A 27,647-nucleotide genomic window follows, 5' to 3' on the forward strand; every position below is an offset into this window, starting at 1 on the left:
GAAAAGGGTTTCCTCTTTACAATCAGTATCTTAATCCTTTCTCTTTGGGGGATGGACAGAGAAGATTGCCCTTGGTACACTAGAGAAATATTATTTCTGAATATTTCTAGAGAAACTGAAATGGATTTTTAAAATATGCTTCCATAATAGTTTCTCCCTTCAAAAAACGGAATCCAAAGTGGGAGAAACACCCATAGTTCTACCTATCCTAGAATATATGCAAGTTATACTGGGGCAGCAGGGTGATGGGAGTCAAGCTGGCTTTTTAAGTTCCAGGACATAAGCCTCCTGCCCCCTGAGAAATCTGGTTCACCAGCATTGATCAAGAAAACCTTTCTGGATTACTAGAAAGCAGATCTCTTAAATGAATATTCTTGTTGAACCCCTTTGCTATTTGACTCCACTTGAAAAATGTCTCCTCCCTTCTTCTTGGTCATGGCTGTTGGGGATGACCAACATAGCTCACCCTAAAGATCGCACTTGCAGTTCAGATTCAATGTTGGGATGAAATGAGGCACTAGAAAATCATTGAGCAGCTAACAGAAAGTTTACTTTGCTCTAACACAGCAAGGATGTGCAACAAGATTGCTGTGGCACGTAGCTTCTCTGGATGAGGGTCCCTTTGTCTTCGAATGGAAACACATTTGGCCATCAGAGCAGTATATGATGGACATGATGACTTTAGAATGGTAGATGGTCTTTAGAAATCAGAGGGGCCCAGACTCTATATGGGTGGGACTTTTATACCCTTAGATAACTGAGAAGATGAGTCAGGAAAGCCCTGGTACAGCTTTATCTACTTTTAGGGAAAGCTAATACCAGTTTTGAGGTGGAAGGAAGAAGGGCCTTGGCCTGCCCCAAGTTGGAGACGGGGGGAAAGAAGTTGGGAAATGGCCCAATCAGCTTCACTTAACCCAGGTTAAGTGGCAAACTAGCTCCATGGTCAAGTTAGCAATCATTTAATAAATGCCTGCTATATGCTAGGCAATATATTAAGTGCTAGAGATACAAAGATACCAACAGCCTGTTCTCATTTTCTCTTTGCCACTCCTAGCCAGCTATGGGCCTTTCCTTGTAAAGCTCTTTTATAGATATTTTTTAACTCAACATGTTCCAAATTGAACTCATCTCTCTCCCCACATCCTCCCCTCTTCCAAATTTGCCTATTATGGTTAAGGGCACCAGTAAACTCTTGGTCACCCAGGCTCACAACCTACTGGTCATCCTGAACTCCTGACTCTCTTACCCCCGATAAGGTTGGTTGCCAAGTCCAGTCATTTCCCTTCTTAATATCTCTGACATCTCATACATATTCCTCTTCCTCTCCTCTGACACTGCCACCACCCAAGTGCAGATCCTTATCATTTTATTCCTCAACTATTGTAATAACATTCTGATTGGCCTCCTTGCTTCAAGTCTTTCTGATCCAATCCATCCTCCACTCGGTTATCAGAGTAATTTTTCTAAAGTGCATGTCAGACTGTGTTACTCCTCTAGTAAGTAAACTCCAATGGCTCCCAGTTGTTTTCAGGATCAAATGTAAAATCCTCTGTTTGGTCTTTAAAGACCTTCACAACCCAGCCCCTTTCTAGCTTTCTAGTCTTCTTAAATCTTACTCTCTTCTATTTATTCTACGACTCATTCTGACCTCCTTGCTGTTCTTTGCACAAGACACTCCATTTCCTGACTGCATTTTCATTGGCTGTCCCTTGTCTATAATGTATCCCTCCTTACTGCCATCTCCTGGCTTCCTTCAGGTCTCAGCTAAAATCTTCGCTTTTTCAGGAAGCCTTTCCCAGTCCCCCCGAAGGCTAGAATCTTTCTTCGCAGATTACCTCTAATTTAGCCCATGTGTATATCTTGCTCATACATAGGTATTTGCTTGTTGTCTCTCCACAACTCCATGAGAATACGAGCTCTTTGAGGGGAGAGATTTCATATATATATAAATAAATTTTTTTTCATTTCCTTGTATCTCTAGTACCTAGTACAATGCCTGGTAAGCCTGAAAAAAATGCTTGTTCACTTGACTAAAAAGTTTTTTCTTCCTTTCAGTTTATCTGTAATTTCCATCTATTAGTATTGGTTATGCCCTTTTGTGGCCACAAAGAATGAAATAATTACTACTCACAAGGAATTTGTATTCTAAAGAACAACAATTTCTAGGGAAGGGAAACCTAGCATCACCTGTGGAAGCCTATCATATTTTTATCTGATATTTGAGGTATTTTTTTTTTTTGCCCAATTGACAAATTTTCTTTATACTCTAGCTACATAAATGTTGCTTAGATCAACCTTTTAAACTTTATGTGGGCAAAATTGTCTACTTTCTCTTTAATTGTTGCAGCTATTTCTTGTTTGGATAAGAATCCTCAGTCTACTCAAAATGAGGAAAAGTATCCATTTCTATAGTCCTTTATTTTTTTTGAAATGATGTATCAATTTATATTTAGGTTATGTACCCATTTCGAACTTACTGTAGTATATGGTGTAAATTGCTGGTCTGGCCTCATTTTCTGCCAGGCTGATTTCATTTTCCTACCAGTCTTATCAAATAAGGAATCCTTCCAAAAGCAAGATGTGTTCTTGGGTTTATTAAACACTGGGACAAATAAGTTTGATTGTTTCTGATATATATATTCTGATACATAACCTGGTATGCTAATTTACCTTCCAATTTTTTTAAATGACATCAAAAAATTTGACTATTACTGTTTCATAATATATTTTAAGGTTTAGCAGTACCCTCTCATTCCTATTCCCATTATTTACCTTGGGATATTGGACCTTTTGTTCCTCCAAATGAATTATTATTTCATCTATTTTAATAATAAGGCACTAAATGTGGCATGCTCATTATATTTGTATGGTCCAACTATTAATTTGTATTCTTGTTCTTTATCTTTTATCTCCATTAAAAGTATTTTTATTAATATCAGTCTGGAATATGTCTTGTTAGATTGGCTCCTAGGTGTTTCATGTATTTAGAGGTATTTTGAAGAAGAATTTTCTTTCTACCATTTCCTCTTGACCTTTGTTATTGCTACATAGAAGGATTGTTGATTTGAGGGCATTTTTTGCCCTTTGTCCTTACTGAAATTATCCTCTCAATTAATTTCTTTCCTGATTCTCTGAGGTATTATGTCATCAGCAAATAGGAATGATTTTGTCTCATCTTTTCCAGTACTTGTGTCTTTTTTTTTTTGATCATATTGTGATGGCTAGAATTTGTAGAACTGTGTCAAATAATAGTGGTAAAAGAAGTATCTTTGCTTTCCCTGAATTTATTGGAAAAATTCTAGAATTATTCATTTGTAAATAATAGTTGCTTTAGATTTTAGCTATATGCATTTTCAAATTAATAAATATCCCATTGATAAAAAAATAAAGAACTTCAATATGAGTAAGTTTAGTGAAAGAATTTGGGGAGTGACTATAATTTATGAAAACTATTATGAAGACTATAATTTATGAAAATCAGACATTGATTTTCAGATATGGCCATAACTTGTGCTAAAGTTACTTGTATGCATTTTTTTTTTGCTTTGGCAGTCAGGGTCAAGTGACTTACTCGTGGACACACAACTAATAAGTATCAAGTGTCTGAGGCCAGATTTGAACTCAGGTCCTCCTGACTCCCAGGCCAGCAGTTTATCCACTGCACCACTTAGCTGCCCCTACTTATATGCATCTTAACTCCCCATTAGACCTCATGTTTCATGTTACGTTTATCTTTGGATTTCCCACAATGCCTAGCATTTTTTTGTAGACAATGGTTGCTGAATAAGTTTGTTAAATGAATGATTATAGGACTAGATATTTAGAGATAGAAAGACCTTAGAGGTCTTCCCCTCATATTAGAAATGAGGAAAATGAGACACAGACAGTTGAAGGGATTTATGCAGTCATAGAAGTAGCAGAGAAAGAATTTGAACTCAGGTCTTCTGACTCTTTTCTCCATATTATATTGCCAGGATACCAAAGACAGGATTTTGGAAATCATGGCAGATGGTTCTATAAAGGCACGGATCTACTATATGTTATTACTGCAGCCAAAAAAGTCCACAAAATCCTGGACATTACTAGGAATAAAAATGGAAACAAAATAGAACTAGAAACCTTATCTTGTCTCTCTACAAAGCCATGGTGTATTTGTATCTGGCATCCCTCATACAGTGATGGTCAATGGACCTCAAAAAAGGACAGGGCTGGATAAAGTCCAAATCTCCCAACATTCAGGTACAGAATAAAAGCTCCTATGTGGAAAATAAAACTCACCCTACTTACATGCTTAGCATGATTAGAGATTTAAACCACTTCTCATTTTAAAAGTGGCTGGGAAGGGAATCAGGAAGAACTGGAGATAAGAATAGCAAACAATAGGTTTTTACCTCACCAGAGAGAGAAGGAACTCAATCTGTGCTATATTTTAAAGTTATCAAACAAACTGAGACTTCTGATGAAAAACCACTTGAAACTTGGGTTTACTCAAAGAGCACACACTTAGAAAAAGTAGGCAAGAGCTCTCAAGGTCTCATACAAGTAGCAGGGGTTCAATAAATACTTGCTGAATGAATGCACCAGCATTAAATGTGTATAGGAAAAAATTTACGAAGAAAGGTCCTGTATAACAAAGCTGTAGTGAATGACCATCAGTGACTTGCTCACTTAGTTAAAATTAATTCTAGTCAATAAATGATTCTATATCACTTGTACCTTCTTTTTAACAACAACAAAAACAAAGAAACTTGAGTGCTGCTTATTCTACTGTAGGTTTATATGAGTTGAGCTGAGCTTTTGTCTTGTCATTGAGTTTAAAAGTTGGACAAGGCTTTCATTAAAAAAAAAAAAATTATGCCCCTGAAATCACTGTGTGCATCCTATTGTAGTACATACCTATTTTATTTTTTTACCACAGAGTGCAGAGTACAACACATTTTACATTCAATTTACCAAAAATATATTGTCTAATAGTAATATTAATAGCTAATGATTATATATTTAGGTTTACAAAGAGTTTTATGTACATGATCTCATTTAATCCTCGTAACAACCCTGTGAAGTAGGTGCAATTATTTTCCCCATTTTACAGGTGAGGAAACTGAGTCTGAGAAAGCTTAAATGCCCAGAGTCACACAGTAGTAAGGGTCTGAGGACTATTATGTGGGAGGTCTTATACAGATACAGAAATGTATTTGATACAGAAATAATTAAGATGTGGTTCCTTCCCTCAAGGAGTTTACAGTATATACTAGGAAGATGAAGCCTAAACATAAATAATTGTAATACAACATAGAAAGAACTATGTGCTATAAGAGAGGCATTGAGTACATTATTTAAAGTAGCCTAAGTCTGAAATATTAATATGGCTTCTTAAGTTCTCTTTGTTAACATATTACCTTCTCATCAACAGTCACCTTGTTTACATCCTTGCAAGCACTGTCCAAACTATTTCAGCCCCTAGGCTCAGGTTGTTTTTTCAGCTCATTGGATTTCTAGAACAGGGGTATTTAATTTTGGGTACCAGGAACATTAGATTTTGTCTGTGTGTGAAAAAGGACTCTGCCCATAGAAATTTCTTAGCTGTTTGTTTATTCTGAGCACTCAGATGGCCTGGACTATATCTACATCCTTAATCAGCACACCTTAGATTCTCCACAGTCCTCCTTTCTTCTCTTTCCCTGAATCTTCAAGCCATCTAAAACCTTCCTATTTCTTCCCAGTTCTTCAACTCAACAAATTGAAAGATGCATAAAGTTTCTGACTAGCCAGCTTACAACAAAAGAACATTTAATGTAAATATGTTATTACTATGAACTGTTGGAAATTCATAGCTCAATGCAGAAGCCTGATTCTCAGCTCTGCCATTAACTACTTGTGCAACCTTGGAGAAGTCACTTGAATTCTTTGAGCTTTAGTATCTGCACCTGTAAAATGAAGAGACTGGATCACATGATCCCTTACAGCTCAAAATTCTGGCTCAGAAAAAAATGCGTGATTGTGAATATGCAGAAGTAACGAAGCCAAGGAGTAGGTGCCTTTCAATATAAAAACATACCTTCTGGCTTCTGGATTAGGAGGGTAATCCTAGCATGTCTTTCCTTTGTCCCTATGAAGCCCTTTCTGAGTTGAAGTTGGTATGATACTATCATTTATACCATCCTAGTTATACCACTGCTTCCAGGATTAGATGGAGTACCAGCCCAATGTGTCAACTTCCTTGTTTGGCTTCCTGGCCCAACTCCAAAATCAATCCTGCTTTCTGCTTAGTCACCCCATCCCCAGGAGTCTGAGGTAGACAGTACGCATGGATTGGCAGGCAGGAATTTTAGCAGCAAGATGTAAGGAACAGAAGAAGCTGTTCTAAAGCAACAGAAGAGACTGAATGGCTGAGTAGGAAAAAGCAATAAAAATAGTTTCTGACATTGGCATAATCCTTTATCCTTTTCAAAGTACTTTCATATAAAATGTGTTATTTGCATGTCATTTGTCTTGAATCTCAAACTCTGCAATACTGTCTTAGAGGATGATTAAGTTTTCCATCCCTTTAATATGTTTGGAGGGCTTAATAAGGGCAGAATTCTGCAGAAGCTGAGGCCTGCAGGTGATCTAGGATAGGCCCTAGAATATATTACAGTAATTTTATCTTAAAGAACTCTGAACACTCCTATTGTTCTATTACCATTCTTACTTTATATATGGCAAGTTAAAGAGAGAAGCTAAGTACCTAAAGAGAAAATGTCTGTCATAAAGTTAGTGGGTTTTTTTTGTACTCAGGAATCTTAAATTCACCATTTGCTTTCTAACCCCTTACTTGCCTTATAAGTAAAAATCCATTAAACTTTCATTTAAATTGTTACCACTTAGAAAACTTTAAGGAATAGACCCTTAAAAATTGATGTTTCAAAATGCATTATTTTCTCAAAATTGTAAATTTTATGTAAGAAAATCTGGTGCTAATAAATAGATTATCTACTAGTAACATCTAAACTCTGAAACAAAACTTAACAATGCCTTCCATCCTGTATAACTAGAAAACCGATAGTTGTATTATTTAAAAATAAGCAATAATAAAACATGTATTGAAATGGAAAAAATTACCTAAGCAAACATAGATCGAAATCTAAGCCTCATAAGGAAACTTTTAGTACAAAACAAAAGCAGGATGGGAATAATGGTCCTTGACAAATCCCTTAGGTGCCTGAGTATCTTAATGAGTAAACTAGATGCACCTGGCCTCATTAAATGCTCCCCTGTGGCTCACTCCTGGGAAAAAGAGGAATTAGACAAAGAACATGGCAGTCTTTGCTAACATCAGGTTTATGATATCCCAAGCTTGAAACACTATCCTTTTAGAATGATAATATTCTCTTATGAGTCAGAATGAAACTGGTAGATGAAAGAAGGCACGCAATTTTGAAGCAACAAAATAATTTTTCTTAGGCTTCAGAATGTGCCATCTTCTACAGAATACCATTTCTGAACCATTAGTCTGTTGCTGCTCCACCTCTATTCCTCAACTCATTGTGGTATATGCTTATCTGTTTATGTACTGTAGAATATAATCTCCTTGAGATACTTCATTTTGCTTTTTGTATCCCTACTATCTTCCACAATGCCTTTAGTAAGCACTTAATAAATGCTTGTTGAATTAGATTGGATTGGATACACTGTACAAGAGGCTTGGTCTGCCAAACTTGACTAATTTTAGATCAGTGAAATGAGTGTCTTACTATGGACAATTATTTAACCAAATAGGTAATGGTATTACATAAAATGGTAAATTGTATTTGTTTATTATGATTAAGGAGACCATGATACTACATAGTAGCTAATTAACTGAGTTCTTGTCCTAGCTCTTTCACTTACTAGAGATGTGATCTCGTCTAAGTCATTTAAGATTTAAGCTTTTTGGACCTTATTTCCTTATCTATAAAATGAGGGACTTGAATGATCTCTGAGCTTCCTTCCAGATCTAAACTCTAGAATCTTATCTATGAGTAGACGATCTCTAAGGTTCTTTCCAACTCTAACATTCTATGATTCCACTTACTGACAAATTAAAGATAAATTAAGAGAATTTTTTTGCTTTAACAAATTTACAAGAAATATACAATGCCGTTGTTCCATCATTAAACAAGTTAAGTATCATAAAAGAATATAATACTTTACGTTCAGGGAAAACTTTCATTTTAAATGTGCTACCTGCACATTTCATTTGCTTTTCACAATAGCTCTGTGAGGTAAACAGGAGGAGAATTATTATTGAAGAGAAAACATGTTTAAACAGTGAAAAAAATACAAGTCAGAATACCTGGGTTCAAGTCCTGTTTCAAGTCATCTATTGATTGAGAATGAGTAAGTCACTACCTCTGGCCTCAGTTTTCACTACTATGTAATAAAGTGGCAGAAACCAGGCATGCTGAATCTTAATTCCAGTGCTCTTTTCACTATACTATACTGTATTCATACTCATATATATCAGCAGATTTACTTGCATACCCACACAGTCAAATTAACAGTAAGTTAGAAGGATAAAGATGAAACAATATGATATGCAATTAAAATAGATACAACCTGATAAAATGAAAAGCCACTGATGCTAAAAATTGGGAAATGGATTAAGGAAGAGACCTCAGGGACTATCATCCTGTCCTACTGAAAACAAAGCAATCACAAAAAGAACAAAAGAGGCTAGGAACCACTTGACTATCAAACACTTGTTTTTCTGTTGCCATTTAAAAAATGTTAGAGAATATGATAGAAGATTATGAAGAGTATTGCCTCATACAACAGGGAGAAGCATGAAGGGAATAATCAGTTTGTAGAAATATTAGCGTGAGATCCAGTTAAGCCAGATCATCCTATAAGCACTTGAAGATTAAACTGGAAGAAAACATATACATGAAAATTATATCATTATGGTCTGAGTAGCTTAGTTGATTAGAATATGATACTAATGAGTTCAATTTCCCCTTAGATTTGATGCTGTTTCTTTGCTACAAACTGCATTCTTATGTATATGTCATAAATGTGAACCATTCTTACTATGAATAAAATGTGGGTGGCTTAGTTCAATTCAACTTTACTACTAGAAAAATAACTGCCGTAGGAAATTGAATCTGAAGCTCACAATGTCTACTACCATTAAAATAAAATGGGTTGAAAATCCACGTTTTTTTTTTATCATTTTTTTAAAAAAATTTGAAACAATTGGGCATAGCCTTCAAGTATGTTCTGAAGTTGCTTACTATTGGAACTGTATAAACAGAATTGTTTTCATCAGGAGTTTCTCTGTAGGTAAGCAAAACAGGCTTCTAAAGTCAATCCTCTTCCACACCTAAAAACAGATAACCTTATTAGCCACATCACTGATGTCTGAAATTCTAGAGGTTGGAGGTACTTCGCTGCTGTCAGAGGGCCCTTGTTAAAATGCAAGTGTTATTTGAGAAAGGTAACACTCATATTCTATTCAGGGTTAGTGCTTGGCCAGTAAGGAGTGTAACAGGTGACTTTTACGTTGATGTTAGTTTTTTCACCCATTATAATTTTCTTTTCTTCCCCTTTCCCAGCTTCAAGACATCAAGCACCTAACAACACTGTGCTGGTGATACAATGATAAAAATGAAATAGTTCCTGCCTTAAAGAAACTTATATTCTATTAGAGGGAAACAACACACACGCAAAGAAGTATGTGAAGTATATACTGAGCGATTACAAAGTCATTGGAGAAGCCAAGGCACTAAGAATCAAGAGGGGGTGAAGGCAGGTGATTCAAGAAAGGCTTGAAGCAAGTGTAACTGAGCTGTGTTGTGAAGAAAGCACATAGCACAAGACCTTGATGGCTGGGTCTGCAGCCCTGGGTTCAAATCTTGCACCTGGAGATTGCCATGTGACCTTGGGCGCGTTACTTAACCTTCTGGGCCCCAGTAAAAAGACAGGGTTAGACTAGATGTCTTCTCAAGTCTCTTTCAGCTCTAGAGCAATTACAAACTGTCTTGATTTAAAAATAAACAAACCAACCTTACTTTCCCACCTTTTAGCTTTGAAAGCAATTTAAGGAAGTTTGGTCTGTTTCTTGATTTATAAAATGTAGATGATGAATCTATAGAGGTACATTATGTAGTGTTGTTGCAATGATCAAAGGAGAATGTACATAAAGCATTTTGAAATCGTTAAAGCTCTTTATAAACAGAACTATTAATGCTCTAAATGTGATGACCCCCATATATTTACAGAAGGCACAGGAAGTAGGCAGACTGGCTTGAATACATGAGGCAAAATGTCTAATTACCTGGATAGACAGGTTGTGGGGAGATTGAGAAAGGCTAGAGTAGGGACTAACCTTTGTCATAGTATTTTTAGATGTACAAAATAAAAAACATAGGCTTAGGGGCAGCTAGGTGGCGCAGTGGATAGAGTACCGGTCCTGGATTCAGGAGGACCTGAGTTCAAATTTGCTCTCAGACACATAACACTAGGTGTGACCCTGAGCAAGTCACTTAACCCCATTGCCTAGACAAAAAAAACAAACAAACAAAAACAAAACAAACAAACAAAAAAACCCCTTAGGATTACAAAGGAAGTTAGTTTCTATAAAAACCAAGGTCACGCTGCCCAGGTTAAGAGGTCCTGGAGAGGCAACAGGGAGCCAATGAAGTCTCCTGTGCAGAGCAGTAAAGTAAGCCCTGTGCTTTACTCATTTTTACTCATGTTTGTCGGATGGATTCGAGTGGGGAGGCCGGAGTCAGGGAAACCAAAGAGATTTCTTTTACAATAGTGTGGGCCAGCAGTGATGGGGTCGTGGGGGGTGGGGGATGGGGGAGCAAATCCACAACATAAAAGCCAGGTTTGAGGTACAGCTCTGCCGAAACTGCCTACAAGACTTTTGGAAAACCTCTCCGCCTCTCTGTAACCTCATTTATAACAAGAAGGGGCTGGACCAGACGACCTCAAGTCTCCACAACCCCACAGCTGCTTTCTCCGCGCCTCAGTAACAAACTCTAGCGTTGGCGTTTCCGTCGTCGTCGTCATCACGACCTCTGGGACCACTTCCGCTTCCGTGGCTCCTTCGGCAGCCCTGAGGCCTGTGCAGCCTCCGAACGCCAGGGGGCGCTGAAGCCACTCTTGTGAAACCGGCTACTCTCTCCCAGATCTCGCGACGGTTTGGATCAGGGTAGAAAAACGCGTGATGCACACGCCGGAGGAAGCTTCGGAGACGAGCCCCGCCCCAGGTTCCTAAAGTCTCGCGCGAGCTGCGTCTTCGGTCTTTTGGCTTTCAGAGCGGGATCATGGCGGTGGGCAAGAACAAGCGCCTCACCAAAGGAGGCAAAAAGGGAGCCAAGAAGAAAGTGTAAGTGGTGACTGGTGCCGGGGGTCCCACGGCGGGGGTCCCCCGAGGCGGACGGATGGGCCTGCAGCCGCGGTGCAGGAGGGATGGCCGGGATGACGGATGGATTGGGCTCGGCCCAGGCCGACCAGCGCCGGGGCTCGGACCGGGGCCTGGGGCCGGCGGAGGCCGCAGCCACGACTCCGGCTACCTGGGGAGGAAGGCGCCGGCCCCGGTGCGCACGGGGCGGGGGGCACGCCAGTCCCCGCAGCTTTGCGGCTCCGCCGTCGCGCCCAGGCCCGACCCCACGAGGGGCCGCTCTCCTCTTTGCGCCTCCTGGGTGACTTGCCTCGATTCCCCCGGAGCCCCACGCCAGCCTGGTTGGGCCCGCCGCGGAGCCGGGGCGGAGGGCGGGGGGAAGCGTTTGTTACAGCTGTTCGCTTCCTTAATTATGTCCTGAGAAAGTTAAGAAAAGTGGGCATTCAAAGTTGAATTCCATGCAGTGGAGAAACTGTGCGTGAAACTGCACTTGTATTTAAGTTGCAAAATCTGTACGGAATAATTGTTTGAGGCTGCCCTGCCTATGCACACGCCAGCCTGGTGGTTGCTAGTTAAATACCCTGTATGTCACAGTGACCTCCTAGTAATAGAAGGCATTCCTGTAGCCCTTTAAAGTTTGCAAAGCCCTTTACAAATATTTTCTAATTTGATCCTCACAACAACTTTGGGGGGTGGATAGGTGCTATTGTGATCACACAAATTTTAAAGATGAGGAAACTGAGGCCTTTAATGAACTTGCTGCATGTGTTAAGGCCAGATTTGAACTCCAAGTTCAGTGCTCTATCAGCTATGTTATGTAACTGCCTAAGAAGAATAATTTGTTCAAGTTTAGTTACGGCACACTTTGATTGAGTGCTCGGTGGCCATGTTTATGGATTTCCTTAGTGTATAACGGGGATGAGAATTCCACTGTTGTAGCTCTTATCGCTGTTGGCCAGGGGCAGTGAAAAGTAAAGTAAATTTCCAGTGGTCTCATTTTGTATGTGTTTGAGAGGGCCTAGATCAGAATCTTTTTAAGACCAGCTTTCTTTCTAGTATACCAGTAGAAATAACAAATAGCTAACTTCTGGGTTTTTTTTCTCCCCCATTCATAAAGGGTTGATCCATTTTCAAAGAAGGATTGGTATGATGTAAAAGCACCAGCTATGTTCAACATTCGAAATATCGGCAAGACACTGGTTACAAGGACCCAAGGAACAAGTAAATATCTAGTTGTTGGTTTGTGTGTGTGGCTTGGAATAGTTTATTTTGCAAACCATTTTTCCCCCTGGATGCTGAGAAGTGATGGAATCAAGGTGGTGATGTCAGGAGTAAAGTTTGGGGAAAACAATTGATAGCTGTGATAAGAGTAGCAAGAGCTTTTAATGCAGTTGAATACAGCTTAGACATGTAATAATCATAAACCCTCTTGAGGTTTATACAATCCTTTCTTCACAATAACTCTCTGAGGTGGATTAGTGCCCCAGATGCTTCATTAACTGTTACAGAGTTTTTAAAATAGTTTTTTACCTTATTGCCTAAATGATGCTAACTTTAACATCTGAGCTAAGGGGCTTTGTGACAGCTCTTTTTTGTGAAGGTTTGATGTTGCTGTTTTAGTTCCTAATAGTAGTAAGAAACCTGATTTTGTTTTATAGAAATTGCCTCTGATGGTCTGAAGGGTCGAGTTTTTGAAGTGAGCCTTGCTGATCTGCAGAATGATGAGGTTGCTTTTCGTAAATTCAAGTTAATTACTGAAGATGTTCAGGGTAAAAACTGTTTGACTAATTTCCATGGAATGGACCTTACCCGGGACAAGATGTGCTCCATGGTCAAAAAGTGGCAGGTAAGCATTGTATTCTGCATGACTAGATAGTTATAGCATTCCTTGCAGCACTTTAGTTCACAATGAAAGATTATAGGGACAAGTCACTTAGGACAGTTGTTAAGTTCTTTTTTTCAATTAAATGTGTAGGCAGTGTGTGTAAAACATGTAGAGCTGGGTTCTGGACTGACTTTTTGTGTGTGGTGAGAGTTGGCCAGTGGGGTTAAAGAGAGCATTGATAGAAACTTATTTAGTATAGAGGATATAGAACCATAGTTTGTTTAATAACATAGGCATTTTAGTTTCTAGGATAAACAAGTAATTTCCTAACTGGCCCTTAAATAAAAACTAGTATTTACTTGTTAGTATCACAGGTAATACTAGGAAGGAAACATAGTGTAATATAAATGGCATTGGAATCAGAAAACTTGAGGCTTCATCTCAGTTGTCTGCTGCTTAGTCTTGGGACCACTGGCAAAATCTCTGAGCCTGTTTACTCTTTAATCAGATGGAAATGATAATAGTCTTGCTAGCATAGCAAAGTTGTTGCATCTGATGAGATTTGAAACTGTCAAGACTCATAGGAGAATGCAGTGGTATTCTGGTGTTTCTCTAAGTAGCAGTCTAGATGTAAAGGTAGTTTTGGACCGTTTGCTCACTCTTTACCTAATGCATGTCAGGAAGAAGCACTTGCACATCAAGATTTTTTAAATGACAGCTATGGGAATGAATGATGACAAAAATGTTTCGGGCCCAAATGATCTGTAGTGATTATACCCTTGCATTTTTTCTGACATTCCCCTGTAAAGTAGGTAAGTTTTCTGGGAACTTTCAGACACCTTTCTTTTAGTGATTGCATGTTTGGTAGAGAATTTATCTTGCAGATCCTAAGAGGGGATTGTACATTTAATTTTCACCTTCACTTTCAATGTAATTAATTTTCATTATGGTATATTGTGTTTTAAAATAACTTGATACTAGTTAGTTATTTGTATTTTCTAGAATTTCTCTCACTGTTAAAAAAAGCTTTTTAGCTTGGATTTAATAGTGATAAAAGAGCTTAATGGACTAAGAATCTTAAAAAGCTTATTTAGAACAGAAAGAGATCCTGTTTACATTTTATTGCTATATTTAACATGTTCCAGTTTTTAAAGGATAATTGAATTTGAGAGAGGATAGGGAGTTTTTAGGTAGTGATAAAAAATGGAAAATAATCATTATAATTACACTTGATATATTGGAACTCCAGAGAATATTAGGAAATACATTTTTAAAAGGTATGGTGGGTGCGTGCCGCCCCCCTCCCCCCCACCCTGCAGCTAGGTGGCACAGTGGATAGGATAGAACACTGGCCCTGGAGTCAGGAGGACTTGAGTTCAAATTCGGCCTCAAACACATAACACTTAATAGCTGTGTGACCCTGGGAAAGTCACTTAACCCCATTGCCTAGCCAAAAAGAAAGGAAGAAAGAAAAACGTACCTATGGCAACAAAAGAGAAACCATAAAATCTATGTACAAGTGACAACTGATGGATGCATTCTTGTGTCTTTTTCTTGGATCTCCCCCCTCTTTTGTGCAGATTCAGATTGTTTCACTCACAGTTCTAAGAAGTGTAGCTTCAAAGTTCTTTGAAGGTGTCCAGCATGGGCAAAAGATAGATAAGAACTCATCCCAATACTATTTAGTGTAGGTACAAATAAAATTCTATATAGATTACTAGTTTCTGAGGTCAGTTTTATTATTATAATATGAACATGAATTATCAGTAAAGGTTAAATTCAGTTCACTCTGCTGTTTAAGAAGATAGGGAAGTTATACAGACAAATTCCCATCCAAAAAAGTTGTTCAGGTTTTGTCTTCTAGCTATACAGGAAAGTTGGCTACCCAAAATTTCTATCTTGAGAGCTTTTGATGGCTCAGATATTGTTCTTAAAATGAAATTCGTAGTGATTCAAAGAGCAGTATTCATGTCTCAACTTGGATGTTGGAGGTTTTAGAATTTTATAAATAGGAAGTGATTTAAATGATCACTTTTCCTGCAGTTGAAATGAAAATATCTTCTAATTTTCTAGACCATGATTGAAGCCCATGTTGATGTCAAAACTACCGATGGGTACTTGCTCCGCCTCTTTTGTGTTGGTTTTACCAAAAAGCGCAACAACCAGATCCGTAAGACCTCTTATGCCCAGCACCAACAGGTCCGTCAAATTCGTAAGAAAATGATGGAAATCATGACCCGAGAGGTGCAGACAAATGACTTGAAAGAAGTTGTCAATAAACTGTAAGTATCCAGGTTTCTGCCTTCATAGAAATAGTTAATTTGAGCCTCATAAGCACTGGCATGAAAATAATAAAAATGCATAATTTACTCAGGAAAATAGCCAGTCAAAAGCTTTGTTTTTTCAGTTCTCTAGACACTTACTAACCAGTTATAGTCTATGTGGTTTTTTTTTTAATGTGGTTTCTTTTGCTCTTAAATGGATACTTTTAACCTTATTAAACATTCATTGTGGAGCAGGAACTACCTTTTCTTCCCTGTGTTGTAAATCAATTGGCAGGGTTTAAAAGAGCATACTAGTGTTTCTTTTCCTCTTTTTTTGTATCTATTTTCTCTAATAATAAAAGATCACAATCTAGCCTTGGCATGTATGGTTCTTGTCTCTTTATGCAAGCTTCCATAAAAGATTAAGACTGAACTGCTGCTTCTCATGGGAATAAATGATGAAAAATGTTTCGGTCCCAATTGATATCTAATGATAATACACTGTTCTGATATTCTCATGCAGCATGGAGATTTTAGAAATGTTTCTAAATCGTTAGTGAAATGGACTTTAATGTTAGGATTTCTTTTTAGAATTCCAGACAGCATTGGAAAAGACATAGAAAAGGCTTGCCAGTCCATTTACCCCCTCCATGATGTATTTGTCCGAAAAGTCAAGATGCTCAAGAAGCCCAAATTTGAATGTAAGTAGAACTGAAATAGTGAATTTCTTAATTGCAATAGTAAGAGGTAGGGAATGAATGATGACCGCAGTTTTGGTCCCAAATGATGTTCCATGCTTATATTCATTTACTGACATTCCCAAATCTAGACCTGAGATTCTTGATTGCTCTCCATACCTGTTTGGTTCTGAAAATAAATCATCTGTTCCTAATAGTTGATGTGCTTTTATTTTTCTTTTTAGTGGGAAAGCTAATGGAACTGCATGGTGAAGGTGGTGGCTCTGGAAAACCTTCAGGAGATGAAACGGGCACAAAAGTAGAAAGGGCTGATGGCTATGAACCACCAGTTCAAGAATCTGTCTAAGAACTTTTAAAGATTGAAAAATAAAAATTTTATCATTGTGATGGTTTTGGGTTTTTTTTTTAAAGGTTTATAAATCAAAGTGGCAGTAGTATTTGCTGCTTGGAAAGGTTTCTCATAAATGTGGTAAGTAAATGCCTTGATATTATCCAATGAAATTGTATGATTGCTCTGTAAATAAACTTGTTATAAAACCACTGGGATTGTCATGCAAGATATGACCTTAGTTGAGTTCAGCAGGAATGGAAGGCTTGGGCCAAACTAATCTCACTTTATAAATGAAGTAGGTACAAAAATATAAAATGATTATAGGTTTGACAGTGAACATCGGAGCAAAGACATAAGTTTAGTTCTCAGCTTATTTACAAAGTATTTACAAATCTATTTAATCCTTATAACCCTAGTGACGAGAAGTTGGTTGTGTTTTGGATAGGACACAGTACTGGCAGTCTGTTTTGTTCATTTAAAACCTTAATGCCTCAATCTTTGGTAGCCTTTTTTCTCACCTTTGATAAGGAGCAGATTTCTTTGATTTTTGCAATAGAAAAGAGGCAGACATCCAGAGAAACCTTAACGTTTTGTTGTTCTAGTCATTTTTTGTTCATGTCTGGCTTTTCATGATCCCTTTTGGGGTTTTCTTGGCAAAGATACTGGAGTGGTTTGCCATTTCCTTCTCATTTTCCAGATGAGGAAACTGAGGCAAACAGTGCTTTGTCATACACAGCTAATGTCTGAGGCTAGATCTGAACTCAGGAAGAGGAGTCTTCCTTATTCCAGCACTCCACCCACTGAGCCACCTAGCTGCCTTAGAAATTTTACTAGCATTAGCTAGAACAGAAGTCTCCTGAGCATAGCCCAAACCAGATTTAAATGTTATTGGGAAATGCTTAACAAAATAAAAATACAATGTATATTTCTAAGTAAAAATGGGGCAAGGATTTTTCTGAGTCTGACACTATTGCATAGCTGAAATACGTTAAAAAAACCTTCAACACATTAAGAGCAATCAGGATTTTGAGTTTTATGAATCTGAGGAAAAGAAATGATAGAATTAGCCCACTGCCCTATTAAGGATTCTTAGTATTTGTGAATTGAATAATTCTAGGTTGGCTATTTGCTTCAGCTCTGGCCATCAAATAGCAATTCTGGAAGAGGAAAAGCACCTGATTTTGTCAGAAAACAAGCATGGCACAAATACGGGGAAATGTTGGAAATTTGAAAATGAATAGTGACAGAATCCGTTCTAAAAAACCAAGAAGAAAACTTGAATTCTAGTAGAAATAGGTTCAACTAGCAAATTACAAACAATGGAGAAATGTTTCCTTTTATGTGAGAATGATTACCTATAAAGCAATTATGATAAAAGCATTGTTGGTATTAAAGAACTTGAAAGCTATTAGAAAAGTGGAAGGCAATATTGCCCTTCCCATTCTATGCCTGTGCTTAACCACCCATTTTTCATCTTGAAGGTAAGATTATTCTCACTTTATAAATGCTAGTATTTTTCACGAACATATCAAGTGATAGGTAATGCATTATGAAGAACACAACTTGTAGTCAAGATCTGGTTAACCATTTAACCGCTTTAGGGTCCTCTAGTAGAATGTTATCAAAGAGAATAAATTACCAAAAATAGTTGCTATTTCTTCCCCTTTTTTCCTTCAGAATCAAGATCATTAATCCTAATACTTCAATAACAAAGACAAGTGAGAAATGGATTATTTTACTTCGATAGAAACAAGTTGAATGTTGGTGCAAGGAAGAGAATAAACTCAAAATTCCTGATCACTGGACAACATTTTTTTGGTTTTTTTTTAGGCAATTGGGGTTAAGTGACTTGCCCTGGGTCACACAGCTAGTAGGTGTCAAGTGTTTGGTCTGAGGTCGCATTTGAACTTGGGTCCTCCTAACTTTAGGGCTGGTGCTCTATCCACTGTGCCACCTAGCTGCCCCTCTGGACAACATTTTACCTACTGGTCAATGTTGTCCAGAGAATTTGCAAAGGCAAGATGGCTCGATGAGATTTCTCATTCCCTGAATGCTGTCTTACAGTAGAATTACTGGAGACTGGGTCCCAACACTTAATGTACGTAGCACTTTGAAGGAGTGAGTGGGATGGTAAATGGGCAAATGGATGATGTTATAAAACATCACATTCAGAATTATAGTATTATAACGAATTATAGTATTAAATTGGAAAGATTATCAGTATCAGTACAATAAACATGAAGGGTAGAGATAGTTCATTTCCTTCATGGATCTAGAGAAAAGAAAGTGCTAAATGTGCTAGTTTTTGTAGGTTTGTCAATAGTTTCCTACCAAAAGGGCTCATCATAGCTTCTTTCCCTGAAGGGAGAGAAGAATGGAAATCCTGGCTAATTATCAAAACTCAACATTTAACTGGAATGTGATTCTGAAATGTGAAGTTTCAATAACATGTCAGTAGAAATACTCCCTGAAGGGAGAAGATATAGGTGCAAGCAATGCTTTCTGCCCAGTTAGGATTCCTTAAAAAATTAAGAATGTATGATCCAGACAGACAATGATTGGCTAAATGCATATTTAATTTACACAAATACCACAATGCCTGAGTTAATCTATTAATTTGCAAAGTATTAAGAAATGAATATTTTTTTGTGTTGCTTTTGTTTGAAGACAACTTCTATGTGAGGCTTTGTGATTATGTGAGGCTTCTTCAGATGTCTTTAAAATGGCTGATTTTTCCAGATACCCAAATAACCTAATTCTTTCAGGATAATCTGTCTATATTATAATAATGCATTAGAGTATATATTTGAATTTCTAGGTAACTGCAAACACTTTAATATAAATTGTCTAGAATGAGATTAAGAACCTGAGTTGGAACTTGGCATCTAGAATGAGATAATTCAAGGTCCTCGAGTTGTTCTCCGTAAAACTCTGGCTGATTACAAATGTTGCAAAGAAAATGCCAATCTTAATAACCCAATAAAATAGATCAATTGTATTTGTTACTTGGTATCAAGGAGAATTCAGGGTGCTTAAAAGGCCCTGATTATGTTGCAATCTCCCAAATGGTCTCTAGATGGCAATATTGCACTGAATTAGCAACTTCCCCAATCCTTTTTTTCAAATAAATGCAAGTGGAAAAGTAGGCGTTAGCATCTCTGACTTCCTATTAGAAGTTTTGACATACTTAGTTGGACTACTAGTGTTTATAAAGAATGGTGTTGCAATGTGATTGATATGGCACCTATTAATTTGACAAAAGACACAAGTGTGTTAATATTTATCAAAGTGAGCATATTCAAAACTTGGTCTATTCAGCGACATTTACTTAAGATCAGCTCATCTTAAGAAAGAGCTTTATGTCAATAAAGTCAATTAAGACATATTAACAGCACTGTTCTGTCTCTGGCTTTTAGTGCCTCTTGGGAGTCTGGTTTCGGTTTTTTTAGCCATAACTTTTGGCAAATGTACTGACTACTGATTTTTCAGACTCACTGCCTTTCTTCCACAGAGCTTAAGTGAAGGACCTGTTCAGCTGTCATGACAAAGGCACAATAGGCATGACATTGTCCTACTGGGCCATATAAAATGGGACATTTTTTATGGTGGCCTCTAATTCTTACAGGGGAAAGTGCACTTTGAAGTCAAAGGAGAAAGTAATCATACTGTGTAAAATAATCTTAATATCTCTCAAACTCCCCTTTAAAATGTAGCTTTTTAACTAGAGCCCAGTATAACAAGCATTGTACAGAAGGGTCTTTTTACCATCACATAATTCAACTCTATAAACATTTCGCTACATGTCATATTTAATAACCTTGGCTGGAGACACTTTTTAACTGAACTGCTTCTCACCCATTAAAGAAATTCTGAAGGGAGGCAGGGATTGGCAACATACTGTATCAGGAAGCAGGCTTCCTTCTAAATTTACTCCCAAATCTTTGAGTTGCCTGATAAAATCTGCAGTTTTAGCATGGACTTAGAGCTTGTGAACATTACTGGCTTCATCATACAGCAATCATCTTGAACCTAGGTGAATTTTGCCTTAAATTAAAAGGCCACACCACAAAGAACATTTTGGTTTCCCATGGATAGAACGGGTGACAACGTATGGCAGCTCTATCCCTGGATCTCACATCTTCATTGACAACTTCACTGTTTTCCAGGAAACTTCGTGAACTAACTTGAAAAAAAAAAGTTATCTACAAATTCAAAGTATTCATAGATTTAAAAAAAAAATTATTGTTACTTGAGCAAAGAGACTTGCAGAATGTTTTTTCAGCTAAGATTACTACTACTTCCATTAGATTTACAGCTATTAAATTTTCTTGTTTACTCCCTTCTAAAAGCCCAAATTTTAAAAGGGATTTTGCCCCCAAGTTGGGTGTTTACACAAATTACAGAGAATTTTAATTTAAAAATACTTAAAATGATATTCCAGGCAAAAGTGGTTTTGTTGGTAAAACAGTCCAAGTGGTAAATACAACCGGCAGGAGAATCCAGCCCCTAGAGCTGCTTAACTCTGGGTCTTTTAAGTCTTCACCACAGCTCCCATTCCCACTCCTAACACCCTACTTACCAGGACCCTGTTGGAGAGTCCCTACCACAAAGAACAAGGAACAATAACCAAAAATGACTTCTAAACTATTAGTAAGTTGAAGATTGCATAGACAGTGCTGGGCACATAATGAACTATTGACTGACTGTTTTTTTAATTTTTATTTATTTATTTTTTTTGGTTGAGGGAAGGCTATAATAAGAGCTGAAAGGTACTTGGCACAGGGCATCAGATTTATATAAATTTGTTTCCAGCCAAATTCAACCCCTTCAACATGCTTTGGAAAGTTTCATATTTCTAAACATATTTCTTTTCTGCCAGTGTGTTTGGAAGATTGTCTTCAACTTCCCTGGTTCAGGCTCATAAATTATAATTGATTCGTTCTTATAAATCAAACACTTTGACCAGGTGCTTGGACTGCATCATGACTGCTAGCAGGACAATGGCTTTACTTATTTTAATCTCTGTACAAGGCTAAGCAGGGAAAAGAAACAAAAAAGTACCAGGGTGAAATTAACTACAGGGCTAATTTATGTCACCTCTGTGAAGAAATTTGCTTTGGGGATCTGCTTGCTGTTTTGACAGTTGCTCTGCAGTCTAAGACTTCTGCCTATGATTCATAATGCAGCAATAGAAGCAGCTACAGCTTATGTATTACTGAGGTAATTCGAAGAAAATGAATTTTTCTCTGGATACCACTAATTGTCACAGGAGTGTTCTCAGATGCAGAAACTGTGGTAGGTGATAGTCCTAATAAAGTAAAGCATATGTTGAGGGGGCAGAAAGAACTATGGCAGGCAGGTAAGTGTTGGGGGCTTTAGTGAGGCATATTTCAAGGCTGGTTTGGAGGTTTCACAAGGCAAGAAAAGTGACAAGAATTAAAATGTACCATTCTTTCCTTCTTCTCTCCTAATCCCTGTTCAAGGCTGCAAACTTTGAATGGAGCCATTACAGGGCATTATTATACCCTGTGCTGGGAAGATTTTCATGAGCCTGCCCATCATAAAACAGGACCTGCACTTGAAATAAAGGATATGTACCCAAGCTATTATAATTACATTTGAATAGCAAAAATGTTGTTTGTTACCAATCATATCATGATAGTTAAGATATGTAGAAAGCATAAATGTCTTTTTAAAGGAAAAAAATTAATAAGCAAGGTTAATTTGTTTGTACTGTTAGCGTCCCAGCTATGCAAGCAGTGGCCTGCTTGAAAGCCCTTCCCACTCTGTCATTTTTCCCTGCTGGAAACTAGAAATGACCTTGCTAATTCTGCTTGGGTTCTTTTAGATCATCCACAGTATGTGGGTTTAATATGTCCATGCTTCTATCATGAATGGAAATGTAAAACAAAACCCAGAACTCTTCCACTTTCAGGAAATTCTAGGGTACCATGTTACGTTTTGCTTACAGTAAAAAAAAAAAATAGTGCAAAAACATATATTTGATAGTCAAAGTAATAGTTCAAGTGATACCAAAGGCAAGGAATATTTTGTGCTGGCTGAGTCACATGCTTCTTCCCATTGCACAAACAAGGTTCACTCTTAGGATGCTTGTAGAACCTGAATGTAGTTTTTGGGGAAAATTCCAGATTTTCCTGCTCGTTCTCCACTCATCCAGTCTTCATCTACAGATTCCAGCTCTGTTATTATATCACCAGCCTGCGGGAAAAGATGGTTTTTAAATGGTGACCAGCTTCTCTTGAGCATAACCACTGAGAACAAGACTATCTAACCAACAGGAGAGATCTTAAGAATCAGCTCTCCTTTCTTTATGCAAAACGATAATCTTAGTACACTTAGAAAAACAGACGACAAAACACAATGGTGAAATGGCATCTGACGTTTGTTTGATGTTTCCTTTTCTCAAGTTCTTGCATTTATGAATTTTCATTCTGTTGAGCTTTCCCCCACTTTTATTCACCGTTATTCCCCTCCCCACAAACAAAAATTCTCTCAAAACTAATCTTGCCTTCAAAGAGCTCTTGTTGTGTTAGCTTTCATCATTATAAAAAAGAAAAAACATTTTTCAATCTTCAGTTGCACTCCCAAGGAACTACAGACTCTGTACTTTCATTTGCCCCCATAGATCATGGTTCTCTTAAGTGTCTATTCTTCCACGTTCTAAACCATCTCTCTCACACACAAGACCATAAAATATTTCTTCCTAGATCAACATTATTGAATCACAGACTTTCAGAATTTGCAAGGCTCTTAGAGACCACCTAGTTTAACTTGTCCCTGAACATGAATCCCATCTATAATGATCATGACATCCGGTTTCTGCTTGTAAAACTCCGGTGATGGGGATGCTACTACCAACCAAGTGTTTCACCTTTGGACAGCTCTAAGAGTGAAGAGGTTTTTTTCCTCACATAAAGCCTAAATTTCTTTCTTTGCAATTTCCACCTATCGTAGAGATTGGCTCTATGTTCATTATTTTGCTATCTATTCTAATTCTCCTTTACTTTAGCCTTCAAAAGATAAAAGCAAGAATTTTTGAAGCTAGAATCATAGGAATTAAAGATCTTAGATACCATCTAGTTCAATGTCTTACCTTAAAAGATAGGGAAGCTATGCTCTACAGAGATTAAATGATTTGCCCAAAGTCTCACAGAGGGTTAGTGACATTACATAATAGACTTTTGGTTCCTTCTCTACAGTTTCTAACCATTTCGTGGATTCCAACTCTAAGGCAATACAACATTCAGGTGCTTTTGGTGCTGATGTAGCTATCTGATGTTAAAAAATCCTTGAAAAGAATAAGGATGAATGGACTCTATTTCTGGTTCTGGTGGTGCTTCTTAGAAAAAGCTGTATGGGTTAGGACTTTGGTTTTCCTTCGTAGACAATGGAGAGAAAAACTATTGGCTGCCAACTGCCATTAACTCTTAGTGTCTGTTTGGATTATATGAGCACAGCTAGGCAAAGTAATTATGAAATAATTCAGGATAAAAAGAGTTAAGCTCCTTCAGGTCCACGGATTATAACTGTAACACGAGCTTCAATAGATTTTTCCCATGGACAGACACTGTTACTGGAATATTGCTAAAGAAACAAAGTATCATTCATTCTGTAACTATCACTCATTTTATGGGAAGTCTGAATGAAGTACAGAGAGGGAGGATGAAGAGAACTTCCTTTCTTGGAGAACTGTTTCAAGTTGTATCTTACAAAGAAACAAGAACATACTTTTAAAGAAGACTTTAGTATCCTGATAATTTAATGGTGGGACTATGTTTAAAAAATTGAGAAGTCTTCAGTTTTAGTGATGTAACGGTGATACTGATGGTGAGCTTTCTTACACATGATGTGTTGTGAATAATTATTTATGTCTGTTTTACTTTTTGCCATACCATAAATAGTATAGCCAGCAATTCTGATGTTTATTTTAGCCCAAAAGATTATGCAATACGTGTGCGTGTGCATGTGCGTGTGCCTGTGCATATAAGGTAGAAGACTAGAAAGGTGGGGGAGGCTAGATTTGTCAAGGGATTTGATTGTTAAACAGAGGCTTTTATATTCGATCACATAGGTGACAGGGGGCCAATAGAATTTATAGAAGAGGGGGTTGACATGGTTGAACCTACACTTTAGGAAAATCACTTTGATGGCTGAGTAAAGGATGGACTGGAGGGTTAGGCAGACCAACCAGCAGGCTACTGCAGTAGTCCAGGCAGGAGATCAGGGCTTGTACCAGAGTGGCGGCAGTATGAGAGGAGAGAAGGAGGTATATTTGAGAGAGGCTGCAAAGGTAAAATTAACAGATCTTGGCAACAGATTGAATATGGGTGCTAAGAGATAATGAGGAGTTGAGGATGAGAATTGAGTTTTGAGCCTGCCAGTCTGGGATGGAGAAATTTGGAAGGAGGGAAAGTGTTATGGGAGAGAAAGATAATGAACTCAGCTTTGGATATGTTCAATTTAAGAGATGTACAAGACATCTAGTTCAAGATACCTAATAGGCACTTAGAATTGGAGAGGTCAGAGGTTAGGGCTACATAAGTAGATTACAAAATCACTGGCACAGAGATGATAATTGGATTCATGGAAGCTGATGATATCACCAAGTGAAGTAGTATAGAGGAAGGAAAGCATGTCAGTAGGGAAGCAGTCAGTACACAGGGAGAGGCTGAAGATAAGTGAGAGAGTGGGAACAATAGAAAGGGTATTGGTGGATCCCAGGACCCCATGGAGACTTGTTTGTGTGGAAGCTAACACTGACACAAAAGTAGTCATATCATTCAACTTGACTAGTTTGCTTTAAAGTTCAGTTCAAAGGTTCCCTTACTCCTACATAAAAACTTTCCTGGTCCCTTCATCTGTTGAGATTTCTCCCCACCAAATTATCCTGTATTTATTTGCTATACATTTTGCATATGCTTATTTTAAACATACTTGCATGTGTACAAGTACCTTACCATAGAGAATGTAAGATCTCTGAGAGAAGGGTCTTTGTATCCCTAGGACACAACCCAGGTCCTGGCACACAGCAGGTGCTTAATAAATGCTTATTGATAGGTTAAGTTTTTATTTACTTTAAAAAACTTCATCCTGGATATCCTTTAATTTTTATATTCCTCATGTGGTATGCCAACTTGATGATAATGGCAAAATACTAGACAGTACAGGTTGCTTGGCACCACTTTCAGGGTAAATGCAGTCAAATATATGTATTCAGTGATTAGTCTCTTTGGCTAAAAGTTTACTGCATGAAAGATTCAACACAAACCTGATGGCCCAGATCCATGTGCCACTTTTAATACCATGTATGTGGAAGTCCCTCCAGCATGGATGCAGAATAGGTTTATCCTTTACTAGTTCTAACTACAAATATTTTGGTATTTTCCAGAACAAAAATTACAAGGCCATGGTCTGAGCATTTGGATCACATAGATGATAAGCCCAAATCAACTGCTTTAAGTACTTTTGCAAATTATTACCACCCTCTAAATTTTTAACTATGAATGTAATTGCTTCTAGAAATTTAGAGACCAAGATTTGTGAGCTTAGGCCAATTCTTGGCTTATGATCAATACTCCTTCCACCCAATCCATTCTTCAAGGCTAAGAAGACATTTCAGATTTTATAGCTGTTGAAAGAATTGCAGAAAGCTGACCTTGAAGGAAAGCTCATCTTCGTTCTCTCCATGGAAATCATATAAAGCCTTGGCCTTTTCTTTCTTCCGTCCTGAAGCAGGTATCAACTTTGCCTCAGCTATGGAACCTGACCAATAAATGCACAGATTTAGAAGCTATTGGGCAAAAGTGTAATACTATTAAAGCACCCATCTTGGTAAATACTCCATCCTCGTGGGATTTATTGTTTCTAAGTAAGCATAAAGTTTTTCCACTTGCAAAGGGGATAGAAAGAGTTTCTCCTAATAGTGGAAAATTTACATAAAAGCTAAATCAGTAGAAGGAATAAACCATTTAGGAAGGCAGGAATTTTAAATATGATGCCTCCACTCAAAAAAAAAACCCATTTAAATTGGTTTAAATACAAAATATGCAAAGCTTACTTTATTATTTTAAATATGATAGGTAGAGAAACAACTTTTTAAAAGTTCAGCGTAGTGCTAGGAAAAGGACTTGCTTGGAGTTTTGAAGTCCTCTGCCTCTCTTTGCAGTAAAGCATCCTTTCATTGATGTTAAAAATAGACATGAGTATTACTAGAGACTAAAAATCTCTATCTCTCTCAGGGAAGCATCATACCAAGGCAGGGCTGAACAAAGACTGCTGGGAAGATTCCTTCAGTGCTGTTCAATCTGCCCCTGTACCAATCAGAGTCCAGATGCTCAATGATTAGGATACGGTCTCCCTTTTTAAAGGGCAAGTCTTCATTAGTTTCTGCAGTAAAATCATGGAGCGCTTCACACCATTCTCCAGAACAACGATCCTTCTGTCAAAGAAAACAAAGTAGAAGTTGGATGGCAGGAAATGTAAAATCTAATTCTAAGCTGGTTTCCACAAAGCTAAAAAGCCAACATATCCACTGGAATAAAATTTAACAAGTGTTAATTAAAATGCCTACTTGTGCCAGACACTACACTAGGTATTAGTGATACAAAGACAGAAGTGAAATAATCTCTACCCTCACAGAAGGCATTTGGTTTGGTGGAAGGAAAGTGAAGGGGCCATGAAATTTCAAAGTCTAAAGATTTTTTCAAATAACACAACAGTTTATGTCATGACAGAGTTTATATGTGCCTTTTTTTTTGCTGCTTTTTGGTGATGCAATTGTGGTTAAGTGACTTGTCCATGGTCATACAGATCGTGTCAAGTGTCTGAGGCTGGATTTGAACTCAGGCCCTCCTGACTCCAAGGCTGGAGTTCTATCTACTTCACCACCTAGCTGCCCCTATATGTGCTTTTAATAAGAGCTAACAGTTATACATTGCTGTAAGGTTTGAATATGCTTTTGTTATATTACTTCTTTATCCTTACTTTGACTCATAACAATCCTGTAAGGTAGATGCTATAGGTATCTCCATTTTAAGGATTATCTTCTTCTCTAAACCTGCTTTTCATTCTAACTTGACTATCTCTTTTTTTCCTAAGTTTCTTAGCAATCTTTATGTTTGTCTTTTATTTACTTATTTTT

The 27,647-nt window shown here is 37.6% G+C and overlaps 2 protein-coding genes and 3 non-coding genes across 9 annotated transcripts in view; 4 read left to right on the forward strand and 1 right to left on the reverse strand.

Moving 5' to 3' along the window:
- The first annotated feature begins 11,244 nt into the window (after nucleotides 1-11,244).
- RPS3A (ribosomal protein S3A) lies at nucleotides 11,245-16,542 on the forward strand. The gene is made up of 6 exons (XM_027866882.1): nucleotides 11,245-11,353; nucleotides 12,486-12,589; nucleotides 13,027-13,214; nucleotides 15,267-15,475; nucleotides 16,049-16,158; nucleotides 16,380-16,542. Exons 1-6 carry the CDS (start codon nucleotides 11,292-11,294, stop codon nucleotides 16,499-16,501), a joined length of 795 nt encoding a protein of 264 aa, XP_027722683.1. The 5' UTR covers nucleotides 11,245-11,291; the 3' UTR covers nucleotides 16,502-16,542.
- Nucleotides 13,919-13,991, forward strand: LOC114046631. The gene has a single exon (XR_003569535.1). It is a non-coding gene; the product is annotated as a small nucleolar RNA SNORD73 (small nucleolar RNA).
- On the forward strand, nucleotides 15,908-15,971 carry LOC114046625. The gene has a single exon (XR_003569529.1). It is a non-coding gene; the product is annotated as a small nucleolar RNA SNORD73 (small nucleolar RNA).
- LOC114046626 lies at nucleotides 16,211-16,275 on the forward strand. Its single transcript, XR_003569530.1, has one exon. It is a non-coding gene; the product is annotated as a small nucleolar RNA SNORD73 (small nucleolar RNA).
- A 2,499-nt stretch (nucleotides 16,543-19,041) lies between the features above and the next one.
- The window catches only part of SH3D19 (SH3 domain containing 19), a 221,359-nt gene continuing 212,753 nt past the window's right edge, over nucleotides 19,042-27,647 (reverse strand). For all 5 annotated transcript variants that reach the window (XM_027866830.1, XM_027866832.1, XM_027866831.1 and 2 more), the window contains 3 exons: nucleotides 26,759-26,945; nucleotides 26,163-26,269; nucleotides 19,042-22,705 (listed from right to left, as the gene is read on the reverse strand). In XM_027866830.1, coding sequence (XP_027722631.1) covers nucleotides 22,589-22,705; nucleotides 26,163-26,269; nucleotides 26,759-26,945 — 411 coding nt within the window. In that variant the 3' untranslated portion in view covers nucleotides 19,042-22,588. The remainder of the gene's footprint in view (nucleotides 22,706-26,162; nucleotides 26,270-26,758; nucleotides 26,946-27,647) is intronic.

Source organism: Vombatus ursinus, unplaced genomic scaffold (assembly GCF_900497805.2).
Source record: "Vombatus ursinus unplaced genomic scaffold, bare-nosed wombat genome assembly UNPS02014784.1, whole genome shotgun sequence".
Lineage (NCBI taxonomy): Eukaryota > Metazoa > Chordata > Mammalia > Diprotodontia > Vombatidae > Vombatus > Vombatus ursinus.

Bases quoted from the DNA above. Each gene is read 5' to 3' on its own strand.
- RPS3A (XM_027866882.1), top strand. From the start codon at position 11,292: ATGGCGGTGGGCAAGAACAAGCGCCTCACCAAAGGAGGCAAAAAGGGA. The intron at 11,354-12,485 runs GTAAGTGGTGAC...CCATTCATAAAG, and splicing joins AAGGGAGCCAAGAAGAAAGT to GGTTGATCCATTTTCAAAGA. The intron at 16,159-16,379 runs GTAAGTAGAACT...TTTTCTTTTTAG, and splicing joins CAAGAAGCCCAAATTTGAAT to TGGGAAAGCTAATGGAACTG.